The sequence below is a fragment of the Palaemon carinicauda genome, chromosome 8, assembly GCF_036898095.1.
Source record: "Palaemon carinicauda isolate YSFRI2023 chromosome 8, ASM3689809v2, whole genome shotgun sequence".
Lineage (NCBI taxonomy): Eukaryota > Metazoa > Arthropoda > Malacostraca > Decapoda > Palaemonidae > Palaemon > Palaemon carinicauda.
This window is the reverse complement of record NC_090732.1, coordinates 41,812,412-41,827,411: the sequence shown is the minus strand read 5'-3', so window position 1 is coordinate 41,827,411 and position 15,000 is coordinate 41,812,412. Positions and strand designations below refer to the sequence as shown.

Below are 15,000 nucleotides of genomic sequence, written 5' to 3'. Positions count from 1 at the left end.
CCCACCTGCTATTATAATCCTGTTTTTTTATTGGATACTCTATTTTATTTCGTTTATATGTATTATTATTGTATTCTTGATTTATTTGAGTTGCAAGACTCACTAATCCATTCATTATTCAAATATCAATATTTAGGCGTTTCTGTTGTTTATGCAATCCAGAATTTTATATATATATACATATATGTATATATATATATATATATATATAATATATATAATATATATATATATATATATATATTTATAAATATATATATATATATATATATATATAATTTGATCTGTCTCAAACAAGATCAGGTTGTAGCAAAACCTAAGATTAACGCTAGTCGTGCAGAGGTGGGCACAGGTAGAGTGGTACCTTACAGTGGTTTGCTGTTGTCAGACCTATGCCATCAGATACAGATCTGGTATTCTTCACAAATACTTAAAGTTGATATTACAAAGAAAGCAGTAAATCTAAAAAGTAATGGCTTGGATACTTCCAGAGGGATTTTACAGGCTTCATTGGGGCAGACAAAAATATGAAGAATGTTCATTACACCAAAATACCTTAGATACTTCTGGGATACGTGGCCAAAGGGTCCATTTACTTTATTAATAACTAATTCTGCCCAGCCAGGGTTTCGAACCCCAGCGCCGATAGAAATAAGTGTAAACATTAAGACATGGCTCCTTCGGTTATAAAGGGAGATAAGAGATGAATCTTGTCATTAATTATCAAAATCGACTAATCTCCCCCATTACAGCTAATTAGTAATTATGTAACACTTGGCATTTTTATGATGATTTTACTGATAACACTAAGGCTTCTTATTTTGTTTAAATAAGTCTCAAATACACTTTAATATCGAATTCGCTCTGCCACGGGATCACAGACCCATAGAGAAATTCTTTTAATGTTATATATTTCTGCCCGGCCAAGGACTCGAGCATCATCACCGATAGAAAGAAGTTTAAACAGTGAGACTTAGTTCATACGGCTATAAAGATAGAATCAGAATCATCAAAGGAATTTCCCAATGGGTCTGTGATCCTGCGGCATAGGGAATTTCATATTAAAAGGTATTCATGGATTATTTAAAAAAAAAAATTAAATTAATGAGCGCCAGTGATAAAAAAAAAAAAAAGTTGTAAAACGGGCAAGCTGTAATGAGGGAGATAAGCTGAATTCGATTCTAATTTCAAATCCAGAATTTCAATATTTTGTCACTTCAGTGGGCAATAGGATCATCCCACACGTCTTATTTTCCTTCTGGATCTATTTTACAAAAGTTTATATATGTTTTTCATTCTGACTATATATATATATATATATATATATATATATATGTATGTATATATATATTATATATATATAAATATATTATATATACATAGATAATATATATATATATATATATACAGTATATATATATATATATATATATATATATATATATATATATATATATATACAGTATATATATATATATATATATATATATATATTATATATATAAATATATTATATATACATAGATAATATATATATATATATATATATATATATATATATATATATACAGTGTATATATATATATATATATATGTATATATATATAAACCGCACATATTTAATGTGGCTATATAAGGTATTTTCTATCCGTCCTATAATGACTAAATCACCACCTGATTTCCCATCATTTACACGTTAAGGTACAAGTGTTCAGACAAGTCCATTCCCAAACCGGACGAGAAGTTTTCCTTAAATGTGAATTGCCCCAAAATCAGAGAGGGGTTTTAGGGCTGTGAACCGAAATCTCATAGTACCAAAATTTGTATTCGTCACGAATGTTGTTGCACTATTTTATGACGATGACTAATATTCGAGTGTGTCCAATTCCAAGCGTTATGTATGTGACAGCGTTTTGCACGTTCATGACTAATGCATAGATTTTCTGTCTCGGAAAGGGACGTGTTCAGGTGTGCATTCGACATACCAACTGTGCAAAAGTTCACTCGCTATTCGGGACTGCCAATCTCACGCGAATTGCTAGATAAATGCTATATATATCATTGTTTTTTTATGATATTTGTTTTATTTATTTTATTTTGTTGTCATTATACTTGAGAGCTTTTACAAATCATGAATAAGATGAACTGAAATATCGAGTTTGTCTGTGTAAGTAATACTTTCGTATTTTCATCTCATTTGGCAGAATTAAGTTGAATCAGACGAATATTTAAAGCTTCAATAGTTTCTGTGATGTATATATAATATATATAATGGCTCTATGTACTTGTAAATTCTGTATAAACAAGTTACATTGAAGAATGAAATTATCGAAGAGGATAATTGAAGTAAAGTCAGAAGTTAATTATATTTCCGATGTCATCTCGACCCATTTTCATTCAGTAAGTTTGTTGGTACACTGAAATTTTATCAATGCGAAAAGGAATTTCTAAATCACAGTCGGTTATGGTTTAGCGTCGATGATTTGGAATGCCAGACTTCTTACAAGAAAATCTAAGAAGATATTCCCAAACGTGTTTGATTTCCATGGACCTTTAGATATATTTTTGATATTAGGTTTTTTTTGTTTTTTCATATCAGTTAGCTTCCAACATGAACTTCGAAATAACATTTGTATTCTTGAATAATATGTAATCGGTATTAGTTTTTTATATGGCTAGTACTGCCTATGTGGTTAAGAATAATCTTAATTTTCATGTGAATCACTCCAACTGTCAGTGTTCGTTATTACTCTGGCCCAGAGCATAACAACGAACGTAGGGAGGAAACCATATATATTTGTAGATTCGCCTTCCACTAAAATCCTTGATTTTAAAAAGAAGATAATAATAATGAAGAAAGAATCCTTATTCACAGAGAATGTGTAAGCTAATTAACAATGGGGTATAAGTAATAACTCTCATTGCTTATGAATTCATTAATGACTTGTATTTCTCTAGGTATGGGGGAATTTAACTTGTTACTTTAGTCTTCTCTTGATAGATTTGTTCATATTGTTAGGGTAGAGAAGAAAATACTGCATAGAGTAAAAGTTGTTAAGTTATTGTTGAGAGTACAGTTGATATGGGCCATGGTATATGCGAAATTTGAAAACGGAACATTGCATATCAGTACGAGAGGTGGAGGAATAGAAGCAGTTGGTTAATTTAGATCTTTGGGAGTGAATATAACCTATGATAATAGAATTGAAGTAGAATGCCATTGCAAAGTAGGTGAAGGTAGGAGGTAGTAGGCTGTACTGATACTTTCAAGGAGAATTTCAGTGTTCAATGAAGCTAAGTGTGAAATGTAGTGGACCATTACTGAACGAGCTCTTTTTCTCAGAAGGGAATTGGGTAAGTTAAATTCAAGTGAAATACAATGATATGGAAGTAGTAGAGCTTAATTTACTCCTTGATATATGTGACGTAACATAGGCTACTGTAATGGGTGTGTACAGAAATTTGCATATGTTAGAAGGAGAGTTAAGAACGGCCTACTGTGAATAGGGCTTGATAAGAGTGGTGGATTAGGTACTTAATATCTCGTGCTTTACAGACAAAGATAATTAATGCCTTGGGTGTTGGGTGTTTCAGGCCCTACTGTAGAGGTTTATGTGTAAGTGTAACAAGCAGCAATTGATGTTAAAGTTATTTTTATGATAGTCCATCATTTCTATATATGTTCAAGTATAAATATGGAATTGACTATTGTTTTTTTTCCAGAGCCACTATAGTCAAGTGTTAAAAAGTATACATAAAACAAACTTAATTCGTTATTCAACTTTGAAGCACTTTTCATTGACCACTTGAATGGCTTCTATAACTTGAACTTGTCATTTAAGAGTAGGGACAAATGTTCATGGCTTAGTTGTTTCGAAACAATACTGACTTTGGTTTTTTATCCTTTGTAACAGATGGTCCTAAATCCGCTGATTCGTCTTCAGCCCTGCAGGAAGTAAGTACTGAAATATTGATTATTTATTTGAGATTTATATATATATATATATATATATATATATATATATATATATATATATATATATATATATATATATATATATATATATATATATATATATATATAACGAGAAAAGGTAAGTTTAGTAACCCTTTTTAAGGTTTTAAAAAATAAATTCCACTCTGCCATTCCATTTTTTCTGACAATATTTATGACTGAAGCAAAATATAAATGTAATATATATATATATATATATATATATATATATATATATATATATATATATATATATATATATATATATATCAGCTGTTACTAGTCCACTTCAGAACAACGGCCCCCGACATGTCCTTCCACTCGCGTCTTTTTGTAGTCCTTCTATGCCAGTTTATACCAGCTAATTTTCTTAGTTTGTCAACCCATCGTTAGCTCTTCCTCTAGGGACCTATTATGTTAATGGTAATATATATGTATGCATGTATGTATGTGTATATATATGTATATATATACATATATATGTATATATATGCATATATATATTGTATATATACATATATATGTATATATACATATATATATATGTATATATACATATATATATATATATATATATATATATATATATATATATATATATATATATATATACATATATATGCATATATATATATATATATATATATATATATATATATATATAATGTTGTTTGTGTGTGTGGAATAAAATGAAATAATGTGAAGTAACTAGTTAAGTTCGTTATTTAACCTTTTAAGCTTGTCGTACGTTCATTTTGGAGGTAGATGTTCACGTGTTATATAGCCCTAGCGTGCAGTGGTGCCCATTTGAGGGGGCGCACGCAGGCACACTTGCAGAGGGAGTTAGAACGGTGAAGCTTAGGTTGTCACAAGTGTTCATAGCAGCTGCGTCAGGTGATAGACCGAACTTCTCTCTCTCTCTCTCTCTCTCTCTCTCTCTCTCTCTCTCTCTCTCTCTCTCTCTCTCTCTCTCTCTCTCTCTCTGGTGTTTATTCGTATTATTCCTTATGCGTGCTTTCCCTTGCAGATTGTATATGCAAATAAATACTAATTTGTTTCAAGTTCATTAAGTCAAGTTTTGAAATTTATTTAAGAAAGAAATTACTCTAGACACGAACTTACTCCTAAATTAAATTGCGCAAATATGAGTTTAAGAACGTTGCTTTCTCTAATAAATTATATATATATATATATATATATATATATATATATATATATATATATATATATATATATATATATATATATATATATATATATATGTATATGTGTGTGTATGTATGTATGTATATATATATATGTATATATAAACAAGGAATATAAACTGATGAACTTATTTTAATTAGATTTTGAAAGTGTGAAAGAGTAAAAAGTTGAAAGTAAAGTCGCCCATGTGTTCCCAACCGACAAGGCTCGTTCAGAATTCTGCAGTTAACATTAGTAAAAATTTAGACGTTTCAAAAAATTGGATATTAATGACTATGTTTTTTCCTCATTAAGTCAATCGAGTCAGTCTTCGATATTTAGAGTCGTTGATTGTTTAGTTGTTTTTAATGTTATCAATGATTAATAGCGATGTTCGTTATGAAATAGTATGAAATTGAAGTCATGGACTGGAGCATAGGGACTTAAAGTTTATAATCTCTATTTCAACTTTCAGCAATAATTTCAGATATATATAACTCCGAAAATTAATTTGGAACCGACATCATTCTGTTGGTGACCCATGTATTGTTTGTAAAGTAATAGCAATCCGGAGATAATAAATGAATATTCTCTCATATATCTCTGCGGTTGATCAGTAATTTTTGGGGAAGAGTCTTCTGCGGTTTATAACGATTTTGAAGGTTATTTTGGCATTCTAATAGCAACTGTGTTTGAACTCAAATTATAAACTTAACTATTCCACGTTTCACCAGCATGTTTGAACTTCTTTTAACAAAGGTAGGTTATCCAAATTTCACTTATATTGTAGAGACAAATTATCTTATACTCCATAGTAATGCATCGTTATGTTTGGAAATTTACTCAGGGTTTTAGTAGCCTATCAGAAACGCCTATGGCTATCAATCTGTTGGACGGGAGATCGAGCCCCGGACAAGCTCTATACTCTATAGTTTCTCGTAGTATCTGCAACCTGACCACCTTTGTGAGTTATGGAGGAGGTGTTTAGGGAAGCATGTAGATCTACCTGTTAAGTCATCAGCAGCTATTGCCTGACCCTCCCTAGTTCTTGATTATTGGAGAGGGTGCTTGAGTGTTGATCATATTTATATATGGTCAATCTCTAGGACGTTAATGCTTCTAAATGATTACTGATATAGCCTGCCTCTCTCTCTCTCTCTCTCTCTCTCTCTCTCTCTCTCTCTCTCTCTCTCTCTCTCTCTCTCTCTGGTTAGCCTGCGTTCTTGTGTATTTTAGCAATATAATATTTTGTATAAATGGCATATATATATATATATATATATATATATATATATATATATATATATACTGTATATATATGCATATATATACACACATACAGTATATATATGTATATATATATATTTATATTTATATATATATATATATTTATATATATGTATGTGTGTGTGTGTTTGTTTGTGTAAAGATGTCTAATATTAGGCATCTCTGATATAGCTTTTTGTAATTTCTGCCCAAATAAAATGGTCGGGGTTAAAGGTTGTTGGTGGTTCAACCGGATATATATATATATATATATATATATATATATATATATATATATATATATATATATATAGTTTATATACAATTTCATTGCTAAAAAAAATTTCATATAATTATATGCATAAAAATTGTATTTATTTGAAAACAAGTGTGTCTACCTACCGGAAAGACTTGCGTTTTATGTGGGAGATATGAGGAAATCATTTAATATATAAAGCTCACATGTTGCCATAAATTTGCATTTTTCCGCCTCATTTGCAAAAGGTCATGTTATGGTCCCTACCCTGGGGAGAGTATTTATTGGGAGCTTTTTTATGCTTAGTATTTTCGTATCTAAAATATTTTTCTTTATGAATAATTTCAGACTAATGAATTTAGAGAAAAAAGATGTAAATTACGTAAATCCAATTCTATTTTTTAGATTTTTCAAGTTAATGTCTTGCACCTTTTACACATCTCGTGGTTAATAGTATAAGTTATATCTTTTCCTTGCAAGTTTGGAACAATCTATAACATTCTTTGAATATTGAATTTTTACGAAATTTTAATTCTAATCGCAATGCTACATTTTTCATGTTAGTACCATCAACCAAATAATTCACAGTCAATTTTATCGTTAGTCTTAAGAAAAATCTTTTTTGTTTTGTGTACAATATCTTATTCTATAAGGCACTGGTTATTTTACTGTTATTGTCCAATTACATTTATATTATTGTGTAGGTTTTCGGGTTTGAATATAGAGTATTGCACAGTTCCCACATACAAGCAAAATTATCAGGCTATTAGGAAAAGCAAATGACTATATGAGTTAGTGTTACTGAAAAGTATAAGGAGAAACTTAGATGAGGAGACAGATTATCTGCGTTGTTGAAAAGAAAGTAAAGTATTTAGAGAAAAGTAAGGCGACTGCACTATCATGAGTAATTGAAGACTTACCATGATATGTAGACCGGTTCAGTTTAAACCAAGTTTAATCTTGAATAAGGATACAGTATATGAACTAACACATTGTTTATATGAGGGTGTCATATGGAAATTAAGAGGTAAAATATAATTCTCTTGATAGAAGGAGATACATATGAACTTTTTAAACAAATTTTAGATTCACAAACAAAGACACTACCAGTTGACACATGGGGTCATATGGGAATCTAACTTCTGGTAGGAAACTCTGACTAGTTAATTATGTAGGAAATGAAGTCAATAGAAAGACTAGAGACGAAGAGAGAAAACAAGAAAATCTGCAAAAATGGATTTTTTTTTTCTTTTTTTTCTTTTTTTTTTTTTTTGTAGTGATACGAATGGAATCTGATTCTTTAAAAAGAAAAATTTTCAAGTAAAGGTGATGTGGTGGTGTGGATAACGGACAATTTCACTTCACCCTTGGGATTTGTATTACATATAGAAATATGTGGTTGAGACGATGTTAAGAGACCAATGAAAATCGCCACATAACTCTTATTGTAAACACGATGCTTAAAGCCAGATTCTGGTGTTTAGATTGCTAATTTAGAACAATTGATTATTGTGCATAACAAACTTTCCAATTCTTTATGCATTGCTACAATCAAGAGCTCCTTCAACAGTTTAACCATATATATATATATATATATATATATATATATATATATATGTGTGTGTGTGTGTGTGTATATATGTGTGTGTATATATATATATATATATATATATATATATATATATATGTGTGTGTGTGTGTGTGTGTGTGTGTGTGTATGTATGCGCGCGCGCGGAATCTTATATATGGTTAAAAGAGGGCGATATAATTTGCTTCAGGGGACATGAAAGGAACAAAGAAAATGTAGTCGGTTTTCTTATGAAATTCTTGCTGGAAACATAGAAGAATTTTTTAGTACTAGTAATAAGATTGCAGGATTAATTATCATACTAAATTATTATTATTGTTATCATTATTACTTGCTAAGCTACAACCCTAGTTGGAAAAGCAGGATGCTATAAGCCCAGGGGCCCCAACAGGGAAAATAGCTCAGTGAGGAAAGGAAACAAGGAAAAATAAAATATTTTAAAAACAGTAACAACATTAGAATAAATATTTCCTATATGAACTATAAAAATTTGACAAGAGGAAGAGAAATAAGATAGAAAAGTATGCTTGAGTGTATCCTCAAGCAAGAGAACTCTACCCCAATAGAGTAGAAGACCATGGTACAGAGGTTATGGCACTACCCAAGACTAGAGAACAATGGTTTGGTTTTGGAGTGTCCTTCTCCTAGAAGAGTTGCTTACCATAGCTAAAGAGTCCCTTTTACCTTAAACTGAAGCGTATGAACCAACAGCATCCCATACAGAGGACGAAATAGAAACTTTTTATGATCTTAAGATATCTATAAAAAAGTAAAAAACATGACTCAATTTACATTTCTTTTTGGTGATTCCAGTGCTTAGTGTAGGTCAAAAGAAGAGAGGAGAATCAGCAGTTGGTAAATTTGGAGTAGGTACAAGAAATGACAGAGGAGACATGCTTGTTGAATTTGCTGAAGGAAACAATTTTAAATTCATGAACTCCTTTTTTTATGAAAAAGGACATGGAGAAACGGAGTAGATTTTAATCTCGGCGAAAATGATTGATTTAATTAAAGATGAAAGTGTTGAATGAGTTAAAGTCAAGCGCCCATAGAACGGTAAGAAGCAAAATTTGTTTAGATATAAGGAAAAGAGAAAAAACGAATTTTAAGAAAGAAAAGAAGAAAAGAAAAGAAATAAAAGAAGAAATCTGATGAGTTTAGTTTAGCAATACAAAATACAAATTTGTATTGGAATCAGTACAAGAGATAGGTGGAAGAGTTCTTGAACAAAATCAAGGACAACTATCAAAAGACGAAAACCCTAATTAAAGAAAAAAAATAGCAACGAGGGTAACAACCGCATATCAACAGAAGTAAAGAAAACATTAAAAGGCATGAAAAGAAACAAAGCTGTAGGAGAAGATGGCCTAACACTTAATTTAATGATATGCGAAGGAGATTTCGTAATAGTTTAACTCTGAACTTCACACAAAGTGTTTCAAAGAATACTCTTTACCTACAGCCTGGAATTCTTATTTTATTATATTAATTCACAAAAAGGGTGACAAAATACCTGAAAAATTACTGCCCAGTAATTTTACCCTCAGTAATATATAAAATATTTACGAAGATTATATTAGTCCGAATAGAAGCACAGATAGACTTCAAATCAACCAAGAGAGTAGGCAGGCTTCGGAAGTGTTTGTTCAACAACTGACCATACCCATGTAATTAATTGACCTGCTAATGGAAAAATCAAGAGTGTATGACAAACCACTAAGTATGGCATTTATAGACCATGAGAAAGCTTTTAATTTTGTCAAAACTTCAACAGTAATAAAAACCCTTCAGAGACAAGGAGTGAAAGAATCTTAAGTTAGAACACTTAAGATATGTATGCGGAAAATACAGGAATCCTAAAACTACATGAAGATAGTGAGAAAATTCTAATTGACTAAGGACAGAATGATTCCATCTCTTCTGAATTATTCATAGCGTGCCGAGAGGTTTTGAGAATTTTGATTGGGGAAATTTGGGATTTAAAAGCATTTCCAAATGACATAGTTCAATTTAGTGAATCGTGGGACGAGTTGATAGAAGATTTGAATAGAGAAAGCAGAAATGGAGAACTGAAAATGAATGAGTGAAACTAAGATAATATTAACATAAGAATATAGACAACAAAAAAGGATTAAGGACGAACCTCTTGGATGTTGTTAATGAATATACTTACTTAGGACAGACAGTAACCGTTTCCCCAAAACATGAGACTGAAATTAAAAGAAGCATAAACATGGAATGGGTAGCTTTAGGTAAACAAAAAGAGATTGAGTAGTAAAATACCACTTTCTTCAAAAAGATATAGTATTTAGTGAGATGGTCCTTCCAGTATTAACTTGTGTATCTGAAACTTGGAGCCTCACTAAAGCCCTAAATCATAAGCTAGTTACAAATCAAAGAGCTATGGAAAGAATAATGATGAATATAACACTAAGAGACAGAAAAAGAGAAATACGGATACTAGAGCAAACTAAAGTAGAGCATATTCTAAGAACATTTAAGAAAAAGAAATGGACTTGGGCAGGACATATAATGAAAATGACATATAATAGATAGACATTAAGAATAACATAATGGTTCCCTAGAGATTGCAAAAGATGCAGGGGAAGGAAGAGACGGCATAGATCGTCATTATAAGACCATAAACAGAGAGGAGGGGAATGACATGAGTGAGGCATTTGCCCTGCAGTGGACTAATTACGGCTGATGATATATATATATATATATATATATATATATATATATATATATATATATATATATATATATATATATATAAATATATATATATATATATATATATATATAAATGAATATATATATATATATATATATATATATATATATATATATATATATATATAATAGTTCCCTTCCAAGACTATGGGTTGATTTCTATAAGTACAAGATTTTGTCACTTTCACGTTCATTCTTTTAACTAGTAAATCAACAACAACAACGTTGTTATATTGATTTTAAGAACTTAGAGGCACAGTTTCCGTTTACTTATTCTCCTCTCTGCCTTCTGATAGGTTTCGTGGTCCTCTACCTTTTGTTTGTTGTTCTTAAGGGCGACTGTACAAAAAAATAGAAAAAAAAATTGTGGGGGTTGTCTTTGAAGCTTGCATGTAATACTTGAATAATGAGGTCACTTAAACATTACGACTTTCTGTCTCTTCTATCAGATAAAGCAACAGCTCTTCCAATTATTGTCCTGCAATGTTTTATGATGAAACCGCGATTGTACAAGCATCCCTAATCTGTCTCTGTCACTGTACACCTGAACGAGAGAGGAGGGGAAAGGATGTGTATTTTTTATTGTTGATAGGCATGTTTCCTCGTACTGTCACACGTCTTTCTGGAATTAAAGCTACGTAACTTTACGTAACTGGTCTCCATAAGGCACTAGAAGAGGTGGAAGACCCAGACCTACATAGCTGAGGACTATGAAGCTCGAAGTAGGAGATAATGAATGGAGAAGTATTGAATTAAAAGCTCAAGATTGAGACGACTGGCGAAATCTAACCGAAGACCTTTGCGTCAATAGGCGTGGGAGGAGATGACGATGATGATGATGATGATGAACCAATTGAGTCTGCATTCTTTACAGGAAGTAGAAGAGAAGTGTGTGCGTATGTGTACGACTTGTAGCGTTATGAAAGAAGAAAAACTAGATCGTTTTCTAAAGCAATATTTCTGCTGGATTCACAATTTAGATACGCAAGAGAGTGGAAAATTCGCGAGGCGTTTATGCGTGTGTGTAACTTCTAGTGACCAGGAAGTGGGAGAAGGACGATCCTTTTAAGATTTTTAAGAGTTTTCGCCTCCAGCGAATAGTGTCCATCATCGGGAGTTGGAAGAACATTTCGGCGTAATTAGGTACCGTTGTTATATCCTGCCATTTGTGATGACGTTCAGGGTGGGGTGACGCGTGTGCGGATGTATACATAGATATGCAGCTACTTCCTTCCCCGAGACATTTTAATAGTTAGCAGGTCTGTGGTTATCATTATTCGGCGTTCAGTCAAGATTCTAAGTCATGCATTTGAATAACGCATTCGCTCACAAGCATTAGATTTATTTATTTTTTGTTTAGAGAGGTTTTACATTTTAAATAATGAATAATTTCATTTTAAGATTTTAACATTAATAATTGATGAAAAAAATTCGATAATATGTATAGGTTTATATTAAAAATAGCAGTTAGTATTATGTGTGAAATAGTATTTCCGAATCTTTAGCTAAGAAAAATATCGAATTCTGATAGTGGAGTTGTTCCATTGCTGTGTGTATTTAAATTTAGTTATACACAGATTATACACTGCTGTCACTCCATAATGTCTACATTTGTTTGAAGCTATCTCCGATTAATGCTCATACATGTATTGTGTGTGTGTGTATATATATACATATACCTATATATATATATATATACATATATATATATATATATATATATATATAGGTATATGTATATATATATATATATATATATATATATATATATATATAGGTATATGTGTATATATATATATATATATATATATATATATATATATATATATATATATATATATATAGTGTGTGTGTAAATGCCGAAGAACCATATTCTTATGACTGACGATTTTTTTTAAATATTGTCGTACAAGTGAGATGTATGAAAGATCTCATCACTGCCATTGGGGGTAAAACGCAATTTAAATGAAGTTTTCTGGTTGGCCTTGGGTAGTATCCCTCGAGGGTGTTAGTACTGTCAGTGGACCTTTCTCGGTGCACTTTAAACATTATTTGGTTATGTGCAGTGTCTCCAGTCCCTTAACTGAAGTCGCATTTTCGCCATCCATTTTAGTTCCTTTCTCGGTTCCTTTCTTCCATTATGCAGTCCGAACTATTAAATTTTACGTCATAATTCAACTGACAGGTATTCCCCCAGTTGCAGTTGGCTGCTGAATGGCCCTCCAGGCCCCAGTGCCTTGTCTTCTAACCAAAGTTTATCAATCCAACCATTAGGTCGTTGAATTCTTAAACAACTTTCAAGTATATTCTGAATTAGTAGGATGGGTGTTACTAAGAGGTAAATGAATGTGAAGTCTCTTGTTTATCCGGAAGCCTTACCCACATTCCATCTTAGATCCAGTGGTCCCTTCTCTTTGGTATACTTAGCGTGCAGTTAGGAAGGTGGAGCCGTGTTGATGTCTTTTAACCAGTTTTCTTTGTGTTTTATTTATCTTAGCCTGGGCTTTTATTTGCTAAAAAATAATTCCCAACAGGTAGAGGTAAAATTTATAATTTATACTTCATATTTTTTCTTATTTCTTTGAATATTATACTTTTAGATTTGCTTTATTTCGGGTAAGCCTTCTCTGCTCTTATTCTGAAAGATAGTGCGTATAGTAGTCTGCGTTTAAGTATGATAAGTTGTTGATTGTAATATTATCAAATCAGTTATTCATTTTGATCCTTTCATCAAGATTTCTTCCTTCAAAAAACCTTTCTGTGTTTTCTCCATTCCAAGTACTAATTTTAACTATCACCTCTCCACCCTAACCTCTGTTGATAAATAATCTGCAAGGTCTGTATATTTACGAGCAAATGTTTTAATAAAGATTATTCCATTTAATTTTAATTTCTCAATGTAAGTATTATATGTATTAGTTTTGTCGTTATATTAAGTGGAACGATTCTTGTATAATTGAGGTGTATACCTATCTTTGTCTTTTGTACTTCTGCTTAGTACAGTCATTTTTGTTTTATTACTACGATATGTAACTGATTATAATGTAAATCTATATGAACTTTATATATGCAATATTTGAGGATGTGTATCCTATTAGTGAATAGAATGCTGAGTTTTGACTAATAGTGGTTAATTATATCAAGGCTGCCAAACTCTGTACACTAATTAGTAGCGCATTTTGACTGCTATGCGAGTAATTTCGTAATTATAATAAAGTATTCTTAGTATATATAGGCCTACTGTCCATGGAACATGTTCTTTATATTGAAAAACTCATGCCTGATTTTACGTTTGAGTTTCTGAGAGCGTGATTAGTTTGAAAGCAGTGTGCTGCTAGTGTGAGGGAGGGAGGGATATCATATCGACGGTAAATTGCTCTAATAGGGAAGTGCGATAAGATATGAAAGTCCGCTTGAGCATCAGTAGAGTATTTGCGATAACAGTGCTAATTTGGCGTAGGTACGCATGTTAGCCCATGAGGGGGGGGGGGGGGAATGCTGAAACTCTCCATGACAATGTTGTTATTATTATTATTATTATCACTTGCTAAGCTACAGCCTTAGTTGGAAAAGCTGAATGCTATAAGCCCAGGTGCTCCCAGTGAGAAAAGGAAACAAGGAAAAATAAGATATTTTAAAAACAGTAACATCGAAATAAATATTTCCTATGTAAACTAAAAACTGTAACAAAACAAGAGGAACAGAAATAAGATAGAATAGTGTGCCTGAGTGTACCCTCAAGCAAGAGAACTCTACCCAAAGACAGTGGAAGACCATGGTAAAGAGGCTATGGCACTGCCCAAGACTAGAGAACAATTGTTTGATTTTCGAGTGTCTTTTAGAAGAGCTGCTTACCATAGATAGCTAAAGAGTCTCTTCTACCCTTACCAAGAGGAACGTGGCCACTGAATAATTACCATGCAGTAGTTAACTCCTTGGATGTTTGAGCCTCCTGCATTTGAAGGTGCTGATGAA

At 31.6% G+C, this 15,000-nt stretch overlaps 1 protein-coding gene across 3 annotated transcripts in view; it reads left to right on the top strand.

Moving 5' to 3' along the window:
* LOC137645718 (thyroid receptor-interacting protein 11-like) overlaps window positions 1–15,000 on the top strand; it is a 346,293-nt gene that overhangs the window by 228,622 nt on the left and 102,671 nt on the right. For all 3 annotated transcript variants that reach the window (XM_068378600.1, XM_068378602.1, XM_068378601.1), the window contains one exon: window positions 3,915–3,955. In XM_068378600.1, the coding sequence (XP_068234701.1) occupies window positions 3,915–3,955 (41 nt within the window). The remainder of the gene's footprint in view (window positions 1–3,914; window positions 3,956–15,000) is intronic.